Here is a 19349-nt window from a genome sequence, read left to right as displayed (position 1 = left end):
AACTTTTCTCTTCAGGGTCCAGATAGAGCTAAATTCTTTTTGGCTCTGGAATCACCAGTTGTAAATGTCCTGATATTAATAACTGAAACTAACAGCAGGTGCTTTTATTAGATGGTAACATGTTTATAAAATGCAGTATTGCTTCAAAAAGTCAGTTAAAATAAAGATACCAAGTCAAATTACTGAAGTTAAGAGCTGGGAAATACAGCTAACTAATGTAAAAGAAACTGTTCAGATCTTTAATTCTATTTGGAAAGTTCTCTTCTCATCCCCGTGACCCATGTCTGCAATAACCACCTCCTGAAGGCTACAGGACAACTTCCAATTCTTTCTTCAGCTTCTCTACCATACAAGGAGAAAGGAAAGTACGAGTGACAGCCACCGTACATGCATGTGTTCCCTCTGAGGAACAGTAATGCTCGAAGCAGCTTAAGTGTCCTCTGCAGAGTCCTGTGAAACCCTTCTGCAATCATCAAGTGCACCGATAGCAGATATCTAAGTTACACAGTCAAAACACTTCTCAAATTAGACTTAATTCACAAGTTGGCACAAAGGGCGATTATAACATAGGAAGACAACTGAAAGTAGGGAAAAAATGAAAATGACATCAAACTTGCTAAATATGTATTGTTTATTAAGGCTTGTATTCTCCTAGAGGAAAAAGTTAATCTGATGCTGTCCATTACCCCTTACAGGCAGTAACAGTCCAGAGACAGAGTTATACGTTCTAAATACAAGTCTAAATGATACAGATTAAACTTTATTTAAATTGGAGGTCCTTTTGGAGTAAATAGTATTCAGAAGATACTTGCTTTCTAATATAGTAAAAGATCCTCTACAATAAACACGTGCAGATTCAGTGTGCTAGAGCAGCGGACATGAGCACCATTTCCATGCTTAATTGGAACTCCAGTTGGTGACAGGCTCTCCGACGGTCCCCTCACTCCACAAAAACATGACAGCAAATTCAGTTTCTTAAAACAGGTTTTTTTACTCATCCAACAGAAAAAAAATTAGACATACACACTGTCAATTTTAAACATCTGAGGCATAATCCATCATATTATCCGTACTATTAGTTCCTACGTTAAAGCTCAGCATTATTGGTATAAAAACTTTAAATGGCATTAGGATTTGGGGGGTGGGAAGGAGTAATGAAGGGAAGGATTAAAAATGATCTGCAATTAACTAATAACACCTGAAAGCTGAAACAGGTTTAAACACATTGTCCAAAACCCCTGCAATGTTGATAGCATCACATTATTATTTAATTAAGCTACAAAAACCGTAAAGCAGAATTATGGCTGAGAGAAAGCATCTCGCTCACTCTCGGCAGGATGTGGTATAACAAATGCACACTGAAGCACTGGTTAACAGAATGTGAAAGGGAAATATTTTCCAGAGAAACAATTTCACTGACAATTTAATTTTCTACTAGACAGAAAAAACCAACATGGCGCATTAGCAATTTTAAAAGTGTAATTGTACAGATAAATAAAGAGGCATAGCAGCTGCACAAAGTGATCAGAAATTTAGTTTTTTTCATTTCAAAATTCTGAAGTGCAGTATCTTAAAAGTTTTTTTAAGTGACAAAAATCAATGCGTGGTTTCTTACTTCCGCCATGAAGAAAAAGGGTTTGGGAGGAGGGTAAAGGAAGATTTGTGATGTATTCTCCATAATCTCTATATCTGGCTAGGAACATAATTTGTGCCAAAATAAAGTCTTTGGGAAGCACTGACACTTTAGTATGCTCATGTATAGGTCCACATTAGGTTAATATAACTGTTTACCAACTTAAAAAAATAAAAACAGACACACCTTTATTAATGATTTCTACAGAATTTTACATAGAAAAAAAGATACAAATTAATGCAGATCCACTTGGGCAAAAATAAACTACAATTTACTTAAAGATGCGACAACTTAATTTCCCCTGCACGAGAAGATATATTGGAGCTGAAAGCTTTAGTTTGTCCTGATGCCAGGATACAGCACCAGTATACTTAAATTTTGTTTCTCATAGTCGAATTTAATATCAGTTCTAGTATATATATCAAACTGTATATGTTTATTCTTATTGTTTGTTTCGATTCTGACGTTCCTGCAAAGAGAAAAAAGTTAAAAGTTAAGAAAGATTTTAATCAAATGAACAAGTAAAAACTTTTTAGCAGTATAACAGCACTAATGTGATCCCAGATAATTATACACATTGTTAAAACATTGCTGCTACATTTTAGAAATATATTGTATATACCTGACAAGCCCAAGGACTTGATAACTTAAGTGCAGCTTCAAGTGGAACAGCTGAATGAATACCTGCACAGTCACTTCAAACTGACAGCAGGTGAAGGTCACAGTAAGAAAAGTATGAAATATCAACATTTCTAAGCAGAAACAGGACCTGTAATATTCTACTTTCTGGATTATTTTAGCTACTGCAGTAGTAGCACAACCAATACACAAGCAGAAAGGAGATGGTAGATTAGTGAACTTCACAGAACTGATATTATTTTGAAGCACTCAAATGGCTTTGGAGTTTAGTCACATTCAATAAAAGTAGGGATTTGAGCTCTAGAAATTCTGTTCCTAATTATTCCTATCTGTTCAACTATTCTGGTAGGCACTGTGAAAAACCTGACAAGTCAGGATAAAAAACCAAAAACATCATCAGGTGGAAGAAAAGTTATGTGCTTTTGCATGGTCTGATAAAAAACAGCACAGCTAGACTGAGCATTTCTAAAAGCATTCTAGTACGGAAGCCAGTAGGCTCTTTGAAGTCTCTCTCAAAAGTTTCTGCTAACCACAAATACTAAAAACAGATAAAGGTAGTCTAAGGGATAGAGCAACTGAGGAATGCCTGCAGGTAAGTATTCATCTAACTAACCTGTGCTCTCCCAGCAGCAAACAGTCATGCTTCTGCTTTGATTTAGAGCAGAGCCTCTGCACAGGGCTTACACGGACAAGTTAAGTAATGCAGTAAGAAAAAAGGGGGGAGGCTTTTTCAGTAATTGTATCAGGAATCCCCTAAGTTGCAGGACATGCAGAAGACAGCAAGACAAGTTGCATAAAATATGCTGCTGTATCTTTAGGCCAGTGTATTTTTCTAGTTAAGACACCACGCAGACTGAGTAGAACAGGTTCAGCCTTACTGTTTTCCATTTCATCCTAATGGCGTTTAAAACAGACTGTATAGTGCAAAACTGGCATGTAAAGACTCTTTGTGTACTGTACTTGAATGCATCAGTATGGCACCAAATCCTATTTCAAGCAAGAAAATTGTGAAATAGCCTAAGCATAAACAGCAGCCAACTCCTAAACTAACACCTTCAGATTTTATTTGTTTTGTGGAATCTTTGTATAAAATTAATCTCAGAATTGTTTCTGTTGCAAGGTAAAGCTTATTTGCAAATATACCAGACATTATAAGTGTAACAAACTGTATTTGCTACTTCAGCTGGCCACAGCATAAAATCAGATGAGTTTTTTTAAAATGGAATATATTGATCTCTACCTCCAGGCAGAATATTAGTATTTCAATTTTCATAATAAAATTAAGTCAACAAGGTCTAGTATAAATTCACAATCTATGATTTAAGACAGAAGTAAAAGATAGCAAAATTGTTTTACCAAATCAACAAAACAGACCCTGTGAAGTGGTATAATTTGTTTAAAAAAAAATCTATATTCCTCCTATCTTTTAACAGCTGACTTATGATGAATGGTCAATGAAAGCCATTTCTTAATGGTAGAGTATCAGAACATACTAGGTGTTGTATGTTCTTGATGAAAAGAACTCACAGCTGCCTGACATTTCAAACAAAAGGTGATTAGAAAGAATCTAAAACTGAATTTGTATCAACCCCATTTTCAGGCTTCCAAAAGTAATTGTTCCATCCTACTTCCATTTCTAAGGTGGCAAATCCCCTTTACTCTGTTTCACTGCCCTACCATGCTCATCAGCCCATTCTTTCCCATTGCCACTTTACATAACTTATTTTTAGTTTTCTATGTAATCATCCACTGACCCTCATAATCCCACTTTCTTTAAAAAAAAAATTAAAAATCAAAGCTTTCAATTCTCATGACCTAGTCCCACATAAATAGAAGACAGGCTAGCACCTGAGACTTCTACCTGGTACCTAGAAAGTATGCTCATGGCATTCAGAGACTCAGCTCAGGCTTTATAATTCAGTAAAAGGTGTTATTTATTGAGCAAGTTATTAAGCAGTTCCTCCTACCTTGCTGATTGCTTTCTCTCTCGGGCTACTCTGAGTCTTCCTTTTAAAAAGTATCTGAAACCATATAAACTGATGGGGAGGAAACTGATGCAACAATTCTTCGTGCTCTTGAGCATGGCTGCTTTTTAGAAGCTCTAATTCTCAAATTCTCTTCCTTACTGCTATTTAGGACTACCACAAGCACGAAAAAGCAGTTTTGTAAACAACTAACAAAGCTTTGTTCGTTTTCATTCTGAAGATTCTCCGGAGCCTTCATAGTTTCTCTTCTCCAGGGGAATTCTGGTATCTCACAGGGGACCTCCTGTTGCATACTTCTCCTTCATGACATTAATATGTATAGTCTTCAGACACAGGAAAAACAGGTTTTCACAAAACCTGCAGAAGCTTCCATTTTAGAGACACTCATCCTTGTCAAACTTCTGTTCCCTTCACCTCAGTCTGAAGTAGCTGTCAACCTTCCTACTGAACTTTATTTGTTAAGGTCAGTGGGATGAAAGCATTCATCTTCTGACACAAAAACATAAATGTTATCTTTGTATCAGGAAGCACAATTAGTATTAATCTTAAGATAGAAATGTTTTTTAACTAGTTTTGGAGGAAGGACAATATTCTATCCTTAAAAGTTCTGCATCAATGAATGTGTTCATAGAAAGCATACTGAAAGGAAATACTTACACAATGCTAGACGAAAATGAGTATTTTTAAGTGCCGACATGCGCTAGCTAACACTCTGCAATATTTAATCACCCAAAAGGAGAAACGGTAAGCTTGGCGATTCAAGAGCTTTCTGAGATAAGACTAGTCAGCTCTTCCAGCACTACACCAAGGTGTAGACCTTGGAATAGCTCAGTGCCTTGACACAGATCAGGGGTGAGAGCACAGCAGTCCAGTAACTATGACTATCTAGTTAAATACAGATCTATGAAGACAAACTGCTGACAGTAGATCAACCCATCTGTCCTACCATGAGATGAAAAAAAACCCCAAACCCAAATCTGCAACAAGTTTATTTTCTTTACAAGCTTTTTAACTTCAGAAAGGCAATTTTGTTAAGACTATGCAAGCATGTTTCCAGGGAATGTTAATAATTAATGCCACATTATACTGTATTTTCTTTTTACAGAAGTTCTCTCACACATGTTGCAACTTTTTTACCTTTTAAGAGCATGAGCTTTGATCACAGAAGTTGCTGTCTTTGTGGACACTGTAGTGGCCCCAGAAACTGACTGAGAAATGCTAGGAGGGTCAGGAGAGATTTCACACCACTCACTCTCTTGCTATTTCATTCCAGACACCAATATCCTTCTATTATTAATTTCCCAGGTTCCGGGTCACCAGAATGGGCTTAAATAGTTTATTACTATGGCAAATCAAAAGCTGGACTTGCATCCCAGCATGAACAAATCTTTCCTTAATTCTAGATGATGACACGGTCCTTAAGCAATGCTGGTAACACTGGTGAATCTTTGGCACTTCAGTGAATTTCATCAAGCATTACACCTGCCAAATCCTCATTTGATGACTTAAGTGTTAACACAGAGGTTCCTAGATCAGTTACACTGAAAGAGCACACACTGGAGCTTCCTCTGCACACATCAGTCAAGGAAACACTGGCTAGCAACAAACTGTAACCATCTGAAGAAAAGAGCTGAAATGCTCGTGGTTTGCATTGTACAGATTGCATAAAGTTATTCTTCCCTACTAAATATTTGTGTATAACTGAAATTAAAGCATTCAAGCCCTCCATGTGGAGATTTTTAAGAATTCTGGCCCTTTGTAATCACAACAGTGGTGAAATGGAAGCACAAAATTTCAACAAGTTATTTTACTACTAAACAGAGTATATGAACCAAAACCACAGCAACCTGAAAACCAATTAAGATGGCACACATCCAAACACCTATCTGAAAATGTCAATTAGGTCATAAGATCCCTTAACTGGCAATAAGATTCTTCAAAAATTGTCATAGGAAGGTTAACTTTGCATAACAGGAACGCTTCAACTTCAATAGCACAAACTTCTGAACGGCAAGAAGTTTAAGCGTGTGCATATCCTGCAAAGAAACTCTTCTAGTAACCAGTTGGACTTCTAAAATTCATTTAGTCACTGAAGGGGAAAATACTAACTTACCAGACAATAGTTTTATAGAATGTAACCTGACAAGCAGTATCTTATTTTTCATTCTCTCATTGTTGATCTACTTTACCTCTCTAGCACTATTATCTTCCTCAGTGTACTTCAATTGTCTGTATCTTGTCCTATTTTCTAAGCTATTCGGAGGAATCTAAGAAGTGTTAAATTAGACTTCAGAGTTTATTTTCTGAATGCATCGTACAAGCTAGAGCCTCAGTTTTAAATGAGGCAGAAAAAAGACATTATTTTGAAAAAACGATCCTGTTATAAAGCAGTGACCTAGGTAAGAACATTGATTGAATTGGCACTTGAACTGAAACCGGGAAACAGTTGTATATATTAAAAACAACCCAAAGTGGTATCAGCCCAACAGTAGAACATCAGTCCCCTGAGCTACTACAAAGCAAAGGAAGCTTGGCGTTCAGTAGGCAGCCATCTGGATCCTCCTCAGGCCAGTAAGTTAGCTGTTGAAGACGACTGGATCTCCTGCCACTTTCCCAGTACTCTCACTCCTTCAACATGCACATTATCCTCCCCTCCAGACATAGCAGCAAATCACAGGGAGACCAAAACCATCACCTACCCATACATTGTAAACACTTGACAAAGAAACCCAGGCCTTTTGACTTACTCAAGATTCTCTTCTACATAAGGGAACACCTCTCTCTGAGATACAGGTTGCATGAAATATTGGATTCTTAATTGTCTACTGAAGGAATGAAGTGTTGAAGTAAAGGCTTTTAGGTTTTCACTTGTGGAACCCCACAGAGAGTACACAAGAAAAACTTCCAATCCTAAGCTCTCCTTCCCCTGTGATGAGGTACGCTATGCACATTGTATCTGATGGCTAGGAAAAGTTGAGCTGAAAAGTTCTTAAGACACTGATCTCCTTTTCTCTCATAATTTAAGGGCACATTCTATAAAGACAGTTTAAAGCAATCTTATCTGCACTTTTAAATGGCAATAAAACCTTTAAAACAGCAACTTTAATTTGAGCTCCAGGAACATGCATTAAGTCTTTGCTTCAAAAACATTTTGAAGCAAGTGTGAGCCGTGCTAAGCTAGCCTGTCAAAGTAAATGCTTTATCTGAAATGCTATACAAAAATAGTCTATGAAACACTATCAACATCAAGCAACTTCAAGTGTTACTTAGCTAGTAACTACACATCCCAACACCTAGTATTTTGCCAGTCCATTACTTCTAGACTGCATAATTAGAGAAAGGCATTCTTTAAACTGAGGTCATGGGATGGATAGGGACAGATGTCTCTTGCAGCAGACTTAGAGCCATGAAAGCGTACGGAAGTTTTTACTACACCTTCCAGTTACTGCCCATATTTCTCTTACTACATCTTCACTCAAAACTTTTTTCCAAGAATTAGTAGACAGATTAGACCTGGGAACTGAAAACCTTTATTTACCCAAATAATAATACATGCGACTTCAGCAGCAGTAACACCGTCTTTCTAGCACTGTTCCAGCAATTTTATGCAATTTTCTTTTCCAGAAAGATCAATTGAACAAACAAGATCAGGCTTCTTGCTCTTAAATGTACAGATTTCAAATGCCAATACAGGTATCAATTTTGATAGCCCAGTTCCAGTCAAACAGTGTTAAAACACCTCTTATTTAAGGCAAAAAAACTTAAGTGGCAATCACTGGCAGAATCCAATTCTGAAACAGAAACTATTTTCTAGTTTATTAACCATTTTAAGATGAAAAAAAATCAAACTCAAAAAAATGGACATAATGTCCTTTACCTGCATTACTGCTTAGCTTTCTGCTTTGAAACTCATTAGCTATGAAATTGTCACAGACAAATAAGCATCAGTTTGTTTTTTGTGTTGTTAAACACATATAAAACCATGAGGTTGAGAGGTATTAAAAACATTTTGAATTCCTACTTACATTTTTTCCACCATAGCAGCCTTCACATTTCATTTTCCCCATATCTGTGTATAAAATAAATTTTTTAATAAGTTTACCTTCCGCACCACCTCCTCCTCTTCTTGGCGCTTTTCATAATGAGAAAAGTCATCAAAGATGGAGGTCGTGTGCTTGTAAGTAGCAATAATTTTAAGCACTTGTTTTGCTTTTTCTAAGGGCACCTCCTGTGTATCACGGGAGTTTGTAACGGGTTTGTTGTCATTGTTCTCCAGCCTGATGTGTCGGAGCTGGTTGTTGGGTACATCCTTCACAAAGATCCACTTGACATCAAATTTCCCCTTCCACTTGTCCTGAGACCAGACACCTGCACTGGTGCCATAGTCCACAGGTGATTTCATCTCTGCTACTCCACAGAAGTGTCCACTGCCATTGACACTGAACAGCAAGTAGACTGGACCCTTGCTATTCATGGACCGAAAAGCACTGTCCAGGCGTTTGTTGCCATGTTCCGTACTACACCAAATAGAATACTTAATGGAACGATGAATATCATCCTCAGAATAGCTTTTTATTATGAACACGCGTCCATTTTTAAGGTTCCATTCAAAATCTTTAGGGTTATAGCTGTGAGCAGCTTTCAGTTTTTCAAGAACAGGATGGGACTCTCCACTTGGAACAGGGTTAGGCTGGGTACTGCCAGCTGAGTTGCTGTCATTACCAGTTCCTCCACTTTGGCCAAAAGCTGCATTTCTGTTGCGAGGAGCTACCCAGCGATTTTGGGGTGGCTGCTGAGGGGTCTGATACTGCGGCTGAGTCAATGGAGGAGGTTGAGCTGGAACAGGCTGAACAATTTGTTGCTGTGGTTGTGGAACAGACTGAGGAGAAGGTATCTGTTGAGGGGCAGGAACTTTTGCCACAGGACCCTTATTGTCCCAAGTACCTATGTCCATATTATGCTTTATAGGTGGAGGAGGCAATGCTCCTCCGATTACAGGTCCAGTTTTTGTTTTCATTTTAGGCTGTGGTTTCGCAGGCTTGCTAGCTATAGCAGCCCAAGAGGTTGGTTTAGATACTGGCAAGTTTACATTAGATCCACCATTACCAGAGAGGGCACCTGTCATCCCAGCACTGTTGACAACAGAACCTACTGTTTTCACCGCAGAAGTTGTAACATCTCCACCAATCTTAAGTCCGACCATTCCCTGTTCAATACTGTTCATTCCAGGAGCTTTATTTAATGTATCATTATGAAATCCTGTTTGTCCATCCACAATGGTACCGCCCAGTGAACTAGGTGGGTAGCTGTAACTGCTCCCATATGCTGAACTTTGAGTCTGCTGTCCTTGGGATCCACTTGTTCCCCAGGCTGAGAAGGCAGGATTTTCAGGGAAAAAGTTAAACCGGTGTTGATAGATATTATTTCCCAGACCCCCAGGCTGTCCAAAAACAGCATCGTGCATAAAATGATGATCTCCATTACTGAGCTGTCCATACGTGGTGAGATATGGGATAGGAGGATCTCCTCCTGTAGACCATGGTGCTTCACTGAGAGAATAGGGGAACCCAATAGATGGTGGATAATAACTGGACAGATAAGGATCAGTCATTGATGGATAGCTACTGTTCTGTTAAAGAGAAAAAAAAAGGTAACTTCAGATATAAAACCCCCTTCATTTATAAACAGCCACAACACTGTTCATCACCAAATGGAAAAGAACAATAGAGACAAAGTAATTTAATTTCTAATTACAGATCTTAGTTCATACTCCAGGAAAGATTCAGGGCTAAAATGCAGTATCTGGGCATTTATAATACACCCCAGGACTAGTGGCTCACAATGAGGTTAGTACTTGAGATTTTGAAACCATCTAAGCCTGGTTACATTACTAAGGGTATTTAGTGATTTCTTCTAGAATTATTTAGCCTATCAATACCCCAAAATATTTCAAGGAACTTATATAACAACGTATTTTGTGTCTCACAGAACTAGGGATATTCAGCATTCCTAGATCACTACACAGGAGAAGTTTTAGATTGAATTACTTTAATATGACAACACATGTAACAGAAAATATGATTACAGTCCTCATTATGGAATTGTTTTGAGGGGCCAACAGTCCCCGACAAGCAAAACATACCTGAAGTGGTAAAACATGCAAAGGCTACTTCTGACATAGACAGGATCACAGCAAGATCACACATTAAGAAGCATGCCAAGTTTGCTCTAAGTAGACTTAACTACAAACTGAAATTAAGGTGACTGGTATACTAGAGAAAAATATATACAACTATGGCATGTGATGTATGCCAACCAAACTGTTTGAGAAAGACACTATTCAGCCTTTTTTCCTCCCCAGTAGTAACGTTACAAATGCGCAAGTCTGTTTCTCACTGTCCTTCCAAACAGGCCATCTTTTCCGCTCTATGAAATAAGAGACTGACTGGGTATAAACCAGCAGATCTCCCCCTGAAATTCTAGCTTTTCCTCCCTTTCAACTGCTTCTTAGACAAAGCTGAGAAGCCTTTCCTTCCATGCTAAATCTTCTGCTGACACCCGATTTTGAAGCATTTTGTATGTTTCTCATAGTCCATAATGCAAAAGAACAAATACAGAATATTCTAAAATAGGTTTTATTCCTCTTTAAATAAACTTGAAGCACCTACACTGGAGACCTTCCAAACTGACACTAACTGTAATTACCAGCGAGTGGGAGGGAAGGTCAACATCTCCTGTCAATGAGTCAAACAGTAGCTAGCCTCTCCTTACTCATGGAGAAAAATTATTTTAAGAGGAGGAACCCAAATTTCTTTCAAACTGCAAGATTTCAAACTTGAAAAAAAAATATAGCTGAAAAATCAGCAAAACCGCAGTGGAACTTCAGTCATTTTTCCAAAAATCAGATTATTTCTCAGCTCATTCAGAAAATGAAGTAAAAAAAAACAACTCCTTGCTGAAAATAAGCATAATACGCAACAGATACCAAGTCCTTTTTACTGCTCATTTTTCAATTACTCCCTTCCATGACACCTGAAAGCCAGAGTAATTCAATATCCTTACTTTCCATATACAGAATGATACCATAAAATGCCTCCAAGACTTACATACAGTACTGCAACCACTTCTGAGATTTAAACAGGCCAGATTCAGTGTTGTTGATTCAAAAGAAATAACCTCTGCCAGTGTTCATGCTGCCTTTATTTACATGCAAATTCTATCATTAACAGGAGGTAATCCACCTTCCTATGAGAAGATCCTCTAAAACTCATTCAATTTTCAGGGGCTCCCAAGCTAAAATAATCAATATTTAGCATATGAAAATGTCATTTTTCCAAAAGACTTTGAGATTGCTATGTATCATTATCTTAAAGTGTTAATATTACGAAAAAATGTAGAAATAAACACAGATGAAAGGGAGGAGACATAAGTACCGCCAAAGAACTATTTATGTTCATATATTCTACAGATTGGTCTTAATAAATTCTAAAAAAGAATAAGCCTAGACAAAGCAGGTGTTTTGTCTTAAAATATTTCTTCTAAAGGATTCTAGACAATTCCTGAGACTGTCACCTCCTGTCACACAGGCTGTAAAGTTTCCAGAAGGATTCTAGCAAGATTAAAGAAAAGTTTCAGCAGACATCCTTATAAAACATTCAACCTATTTTGACTGGCTTTATGCCAGAGTGTGTAAAAGAAATCCTGACAGAAGTCTTTCACTGCAACAGCAGAACATTTATCTCAACAAACTTATCCTTGACCTTTCTCTGTCCCTCCATTTTTCCTTCCTTTTTTTTAATAAAAAAAAAAAAAAACAACCCAACCCTTTTGTTAATTACAAAGGGAATCCTCCTTTCTCCCAAAGCACGCTGCTTGCTAGCAATTCCCTGTTACTTATGAATAATCTTTTGGTTCTAGATGACATTACATGGGGGATGCCTTTCTTGCTTTGAGCATAACTTTGTATATGAATGCTCTACTACACTCGGCTTGCTTTGCACTTAAAAGTACTTTTAGTGTGCTTTATAACAAAAAGCTATCACATCTCAAATTTGATCTGTATTAACTACCGCTAAAATCTGATCTGTATTAACTACCTCTACATGGATACTAAAACCTTTATGGAAAGAAAAGAAGGCACCACTACTTAAGAGCAGTTTTCAACCAAAAGATGGAAGACAATCATATTTTATTTGATCATATAACATGCTCAATACTAATTTTAAAGACTAATTTGTATTTTTGAAGGATGAAATTAACATAATATTACCAACCTAACTTTGATGTCAAATATATTGTTGTGTCAGCTGAGGTTTTAACTAAGTTTTTTTTTTAAATATCCAGTCAGTTTCAAATCTCTTTTTGCAAGTCATTTATATTTTACAGTAATTTTAAAGGTCTGAATAAATCTGAGTAACTAGATAATAAGGCTTTGTTCAGAAACACGGTTGTCTTCAATACAAAAATCTCACAGTCTTAATTAACTCTACTGTCACTTTCCACTTAAAATTGTAAGATGACCTACACAATTGTTTCTTGTAGCATGCCAATTTCTTACTGCAGCATAAATTGGTCAATGAAGCTACAATTTCATGTAAGAAAACTTTATTAGAATTATGGAAATTCTAACAGTCATAGCAATTTTTCCCTAATAATTGGGCTTGTTGACAGCTAAGACAAATTTCCTAGAATTAAACTATAACAGATGGTTCTATTTTTTCTACATGAAGTATAACGTTCAGTACATTTCACATGAGAAAAACATGTCTTGGTTTTTAAGTAACTAAAAATTACATACAAATGTGATGAAGTGGAATTTTGAAAAACTAAAGAAAGGCGAAAACCTCAATTTCTTTCAAAACTAATTTTGCATTATAAAAGAAAATTTTACTTCTTTTTCCCCACAAGCTTCCTGCTTTTATACCTGCTAAAGTACATTAATTCCAGAGAAGAGGAAATGTTTCCCATTAAATCATTTTAACTTTGTATAAGTCTGGAGAACACATCTATGCTGCAGAGGACTAAGCAGGTTAGCTCAGCTCAGGAGCCAGAACCCACACAGTGCAGAGCTCAGAAGACAGTTCATGTTGTCATATATACACTTGTCCTGACTTCCACAGCGGTGTGTCTAGACTGCTTCCAGGATGGAAACAAGCTTAAGTATATCTATATTGTGCTGAAGTCTGCACCCTTCCTGAAAGCTGCTAGGATCCAAACCAAACCTCTACCATAGTTCCATTTAACTGACTGCCCTAACAAAAATGTTTAGCACACCTTGAAGATAACTGATACACAACACATGAATTGATACTGATTGCTCTGGTGTTTAAGTTCAAGATTAAAATCACACTTTCCAGAAATGAAACAGAACAGCACACTACATGCTATTTTTCTGTAGCATGTAGAATAATTTTTTTTTTGCAAGCAAGTTCAGTGATGTCACCAGTATTAACACTGGCATCTATCAGCTTCAGGCTGAATTGTAAGTTTCCCTTTTAAAACATAACACTTAGTCTTTCTGCCAAGAGATAATAATGTACCTCTGGTAGGTCTCTCTCTCTCTGAAATGGTACTTCATATTTGTGAAAGAAAACTTTTCGCATCTCCAGTTTCTATGCATTTTGTTCACTTTAAAGATGTGAATGTTAAGTCAAAAATTACTTCAATTAGAAGATATTTTCAATTATAATGGTATTCAAATCATGGATGTTGATTTAATGTACATTATAATGAACTGGATCATATTGCGAGTTTACATTACAGTACCTTACGCTTAAAATAACATGCCTTTAATTCTTAAGATATTTCAGAGGACATGAAAGAAGAACAATATTTACTGAAGAGTGGGACGACTCTACAAGCTACCTAGAAAGCATCGAAACCAAATTTCAACTACGCTAATTCCTAGGATATTACAAATTAATTATACAAATCAGGAGAGACCAAAAGCAGAACCTTCAGACTCCCACATACAACTCATCTATCAAAGAACTGTAAGATCAAATAGTCTGTCACAGTCCAACTGTACCAATAACCTGCAATTTGAGAAGCAATCAGCAGACACTAGTTGGAGCATTAACTTCATTTTCACTTGTAGCCATCTGGATATGCAGAGTAATATTAGCTTTGTGAGCACAAATGCTAGTTGTATTACCAAGTAACACAATATGCTAGTCATTTCTTTTTCCATTTCTATTTAAGGAATTTGCTCCCTCAACACAATCCTATGAATTGAGTGCCAACAGCATGCCTAAGAAAAAAACCTAAGTTAAAAATACACTAACCTGATTTGACTGCCCAGAAAGGTAAGGTTCAAAATCGTTGTCATGAACTGTATCCTTCTGATGTAATGAACCATTTTGTACTAGAAAAAAAAAGGTTACGACATATTATAATACTGCTTAGTGGCATTTCAGTGAAGAGTTCCACTCTATGTTATTTTATGAAAAGCCATATTTCTTATTCACAGCATGAAGACTCATAAAATGACCAAGGGATGATATTTCCCCCCTCCAAACAATTTCTCTTTATATTACTTCTTACAAAACTAAATTTCAGTAAATTAAAAAAATATACATATGCAATCAAGAGTGAATAGACAACTCATGTGAACTACCTCTGAACAGAAAACTAATAATTATTGACAAGAATTTTGCGGGGAAAAAAACGGGAAACAACATCTATTGTTCTGGTCCAGAAACCAATTCACAGTTCTCCCAGCATGTGTTATTCACTGCTTAAGTTAAGTTGGCTAAAATAAGATGAGGTGAGGTTATGTTTAATTATGAAATAATGACTGCTAAGTGCCTTGGTATCCTGACATTTTCAGGAAAACTTAAGTCTCAATTTTCTCGTGTGTCAAATAGAGATATCTGCCATAATCAAACGTGTACTTAAGCTTAAATTAATGTGTGAAAACATTCAAAACCCATCACTGGAACATACATAAACCCAAAACTGTTATTAGGTCACTTCAAATAATTGCCTTTGTTTGCTTTAAATCTCAGAAAACAAGGTCCAACACATTATGTGATAGTCGCTTTATTTATCTATTTCATAAAACAGCTAAACTAAACTAAAAGTAATACTACAACAAATAGGGTGTTTAGCAAACAAGTCTGGGAATTTACCAGAATATTTCTGCAAAGTTTGTCAGGGAGAGTAGAGGTAAAAGAGTATTTACAAACACAGGAAACAGTGTCAAGCTTCCTGCAACTAGAAGTAACTGGATTTTTGAGGCAGGTTAAGATAGATTAAAAAGTATTTATGAGCTGAATATTATTACATTTCCAAGCCTGAACAGTTACACACTTATTAGCAATCACAGTAACAAAGTATTTTCTTAGATGAGTTGTTATTAAATTTAATTTCAAATAAAGCACGGGAGTTACCACAAAAAGCTTATTAGCTCATCAGAATTTAACTATTTTTTATTTAAAATTGCTTAAATAATTAAGTTCGTAGGCTTATATATGACAGCTAATACATCTCTCAGTCAACAGCAGACCAGTAACACAATTGTATTCACGTAGCAGGAAGACACTGTGCAAAAGTATGTAAAAATATATATTGAGTAGGCATACCGCTGTGCCTTTATGTAGAAATCTGCTTTATTTTAAGGAAACGAAGAACATTATTATGTTTAGTACTAACACATAATCCTTCCCACTCAATGCTTCCCTCAGTAGCATTAAGTGGGATGCAAGCAAGCTTGCACGAATAAGAGTTTATGTTATTTTTGAAACAAAGCACAACTCCGCTTGTTCCAGATGTTACCCATAGGGACTAAGAGCAACACCTTTCCGCTCACCTACAGGTACTTGCATAATTCATCTGTTACAGTAACAATTTAAACGATCAGATCTCGGCATGATGCTCACCTTTATTATCCTGTCCTTTCGGTCTCTGGGAAGCCATGGCACATCATTGGGGAAAAGAAAACAAAAAAAAAAAGAGAGGAAATAAAAAAAGTTAATTTTAGAAAAACGCTTATATACTGTCACTGCAAAACACGCAGCTTTTGAAGACGGGTAAGAGGCTCGCAAAAACGGCTGGCAGCGTATCGGGGTCTGTTTAAAATGGGGCTGAGGAGCGTGTTTCAGGTATCCTTCAGCACCGGCCTACCCTCAGAAATGGCCACGGCTCTCGAAAGGCAGCGGGAACGCGCTGTGCCCACCGGGGGAACTTCAGGAGCAAGAGACTAAGGTCCGAAGAAGCCCGGGAGGGAGCAGAAAAGCCTCTCCCGCGGCCAGACGCAGGCACCGGCCTGCAGGGAGGGGGGGAGACCCCCCCACGCCCCCGGGGTGGGGAAGGAGGAGGCAGGCCCCGCGCCTCGCTCCGCCGCTTACCTGAGGGTCAACGCTTGTGGCAGACATAATTCATGTACGGGGCCGCCGTGGTTCAGCAGAGAAGGGCCGGGGGGAGAAGGCAGGGCCCGCTCGGCGCGGAGCTCCGGGGCCTGGCGGAGAAGGGGCGGCGGCGGCGCCGCCTCTCCCCTCAGGCGGCGGCCGGGGAGGGGAAGGGGGCCGGGGCCGAGGGAAAGAGGGGGCCGCTGGCGCGGGCGCCGCCGCTCGGCGTCTACCTCAGCGGGGCCCAGGGCACGGTAGGCCGGTCCCGCGCCTCGCCTCGCCTCACCCTACCGGCCCCGTCCCTTCACATACCGCCCCCCTCCCCTCCCCGGGGCCGCGCCGCCCGGGCCTGCCCCGCCGCCGCCGTCGGGCCGCAGCGAGGGGATGGAGCCGGAGCTTCCAACTCCAATGGCGGCGGGCGCCGGGCTGCGGTGACGTCAACGCCGAGAGCGCGCGGCGCACGCCGGGAAAGCCCGGCCGGGGCGCGGGCGGGGGGGGGGGGGGGGGAGAGGAAGGCGCGCGGAGCAGCGGCGCATGCGCAGAGGGGGGGCGGCGGGCTGAGGGCGGGGAGGCGGGAAGCGGCTTCTCCGTTCCTCGCCCGGTTCGTGTGAGGCGGTGGGCGAGCGCTCCGTGGCCGTGGGCTCAGCCGTGCGGGTTCGTTGGTGGCCCCGAGCGCTGAGGGCAGGCCGGTCTAGCCCTCGCAGCAGCCTGCTGAGCGGCGTGGATCCGGCCCGCTGTAGCTGCGGCTGGGATCCGCTGGCAGAGAGTCGCGACCAGCCCGACTGCTCGCCATGGTTGGTTTTGTTGTGTTTTGTTTTTTTTTTAATCAGGTTAATTCGTTTTATTTTCCTTCCAGCTGCTGTTTTGCAGAACCTGGGTGAAATCCTGGCCCCCTTAGCGTATTTTACGCTGATTTCAGCAGGGCCGAGAGGTAAACTGGTGGTTTTCAGGGAGACTTGTCATTTATCAGGGAGACTTGTCATTTACCCATGCGCCCTTCTGAGGGAAGGTGAGGAAATGAAGCGGTATCGAGTAAGCTGCCCGAGTTGTAATCGTTCAGTGCTCCTTAATGCCAAAGTCGACTCTGTAATTTTTAGGTCTTTCCTTTAGAAGGAAGACTTCTCCTTCTCTGGCTTAAGGAGAAGTCAGATTAAACGAAAGCAACGCCCTTTTATTTCTAGCATTTGAGGTCTACCTCATTAATGATTGTAGTTCTGCTTTTCATACATAGCGGGCTGTTGTTTTTTTGATTTGTTTTCTAAATGGGTGGAATATCTAATGACCAGAACTGTTTCTACCTCTTAACAGTTTTTAGGTCCTGCTTAGGAACCCGGGGTCAAGATACAGTTTGTAGGTGCTGCACAGAACAAAAGGGCAGCTCCTGCCCTCCCCAAGGTCCTGCAGTTCATAATGCATTATATGTACTGATTCTAACACAGAAACTTGTGTGACGATCTGCTTCAAATCCGTTTGAGTTCTGATGACCAAATCATAAATGTTTTGTGATGAAACGGAAATCAACATTGTTTTGCTTTCTTATTACTTGTGTTGTGGTAACACCCAGAGGCCTTACTGTCCTGCTGACTTACAAGCATAGTAAGTGATAGTTCACTCAGTGCCTGATGAGAGTACGGTGGACTGGGAGCCTCTTACGCCACAACAAAAGAAAATACCATGGCAGTGCCTCTAAACAACACTGGTGCCAGATGATAGCAACTAAATGAGATTTGCAGAGTATAATTTCTTTTGACTTCTTTGGACACCGGTGCAGTAAAAGGATTTGTAACAATTTTTCATTGATTAACAATATGTCACTGAGATTATCTTTTACCATGTTACATAGGTGTCTGACATCTGTTTGGAGAATGGAGATGATTGTCCTTAAATTGGCCAGAAACCTAATTTTTTTCTTTATGTTATGAAAATACCTGCAGAGATTTAGTTGTTAAGTCTCTTTTGGCTTTGAACATACCTCTTGTGTAGGTTTCTTGAGACAAACATGCACCATTTACAGTTTCTACGAATGAGCAATATAAGAACATATTTGAGAGAAAGATGAATCAAAATCAGGCCTTTAACATGTCTGTAATAGGTTGTGTTATTGCCTGAGGTAATAACTTGAGGCCCAAACTGGGCCTAGTTACCAACTTGTGTGATGCTTGTATCCAGTCTCATTAGTGCGTTCACAAGTAGCTAGAGCTCTGACCAAAGTAGTTAAGACTCTGCCATAACAGACAGTAGTTCCAGAAGTTACAAGTCTTACTTGTAACATCTCCATGCTTAATTTTGGGGATGAAAGTGGCAAATTCTAGTCTTCACAAAAGATACTAAACAATGCAATCATCCTTTCCTTTAGAGGCAATTAAAACTAGTCTTCTGTGTTTGCGTTTGGAAATTGTTAGTTTTTATTTACTATTCTAATAAAATATCTGAAAGGAATAGTTCACTGTCTTTTGTCCTTTTTCTGATCAGTCATGCAGAAATAAGGAAGAAAGAGTATTGTATTAATCCTCAGCACCTGGAGGTACTTTGGGTTCTTTGGCTTAGGTAGCAAGTAATAATTGTTTTATCTTAATTCCGTTTGCCTTGTGGTATAGCTATGGACAGAGTAAGTCTGTGCTCTTGAGAATCCCTGAATGAGCTGGAAAGGCTATCTAAAGAGCAGTGCTTCAAAAACAAATGTGAGAAAAAAGTGAGCAGCATGGCTAGAGAGTGGAACACCTGTCTGGAAGGAAAAGGGAAAGG

The 19349-nt window shown here is 39.0% G+C and overlaps 1 protein-coding gene across 2 annotated transcripts; it reads right to left on the bottom strand.

Moving 5' to 3' along the window:
- Positions 1-613: 613 nt before the first annotated feature.
- Positions 614-17048, bottom strand: YTHDF1 (YTH N6-methyladenosine RNA binding protein F1). Of its 2 annotated transcripts, none has more exons than XM_069803419.1 (5): positions 16605-17048; positions 16137-16161; positions 14541-14620; positions 8283-9886; positions 614-2102 (listed from the first exon to the last, which is right to left on the bottom strand). In XM_069803419.1, exons 1-4 carry the CDS (start codon positions 16629-16631, stop codon positions 8312-8314), a joined length of 1707 nt encoding a protein of 568 aa, XP_069659520.1. In that variant the 5' UTR covers positions 16632-17048; the 3' UTR covers positions 614-2102; positions 8283-8311. The 2 variants fall into 2 exon arrangements, with proteins under 2 accessions (XP_069659520.1, XP_069659530.1); XM_069803429.1 differs by having other exon boundaries at positions 8360-9886; positions 16605-17046.
- Positions 17049-19349: the final 2301 nt, after the last annotated feature.

Source organism: Haliaeetus albicilla, chromosome 2, assembly GCF_947461875.1.
Source record: "Haliaeetus albicilla chromosome 2, bHalAlb1.1, whole genome shotgun sequence".
In the NCBI taxonomy this organism is placed as follows: Eukaryota; Metazoa; Chordata; class Aves; order Accipitriformes; family Accipitridae; genus Haliaeetus; species Haliaeetus albicilla.
The sequence above is the reverse complement of the archived record's forward strand: the minus strand, read 5'-3'. Positions and strand labels throughout refer to the sequence as shown.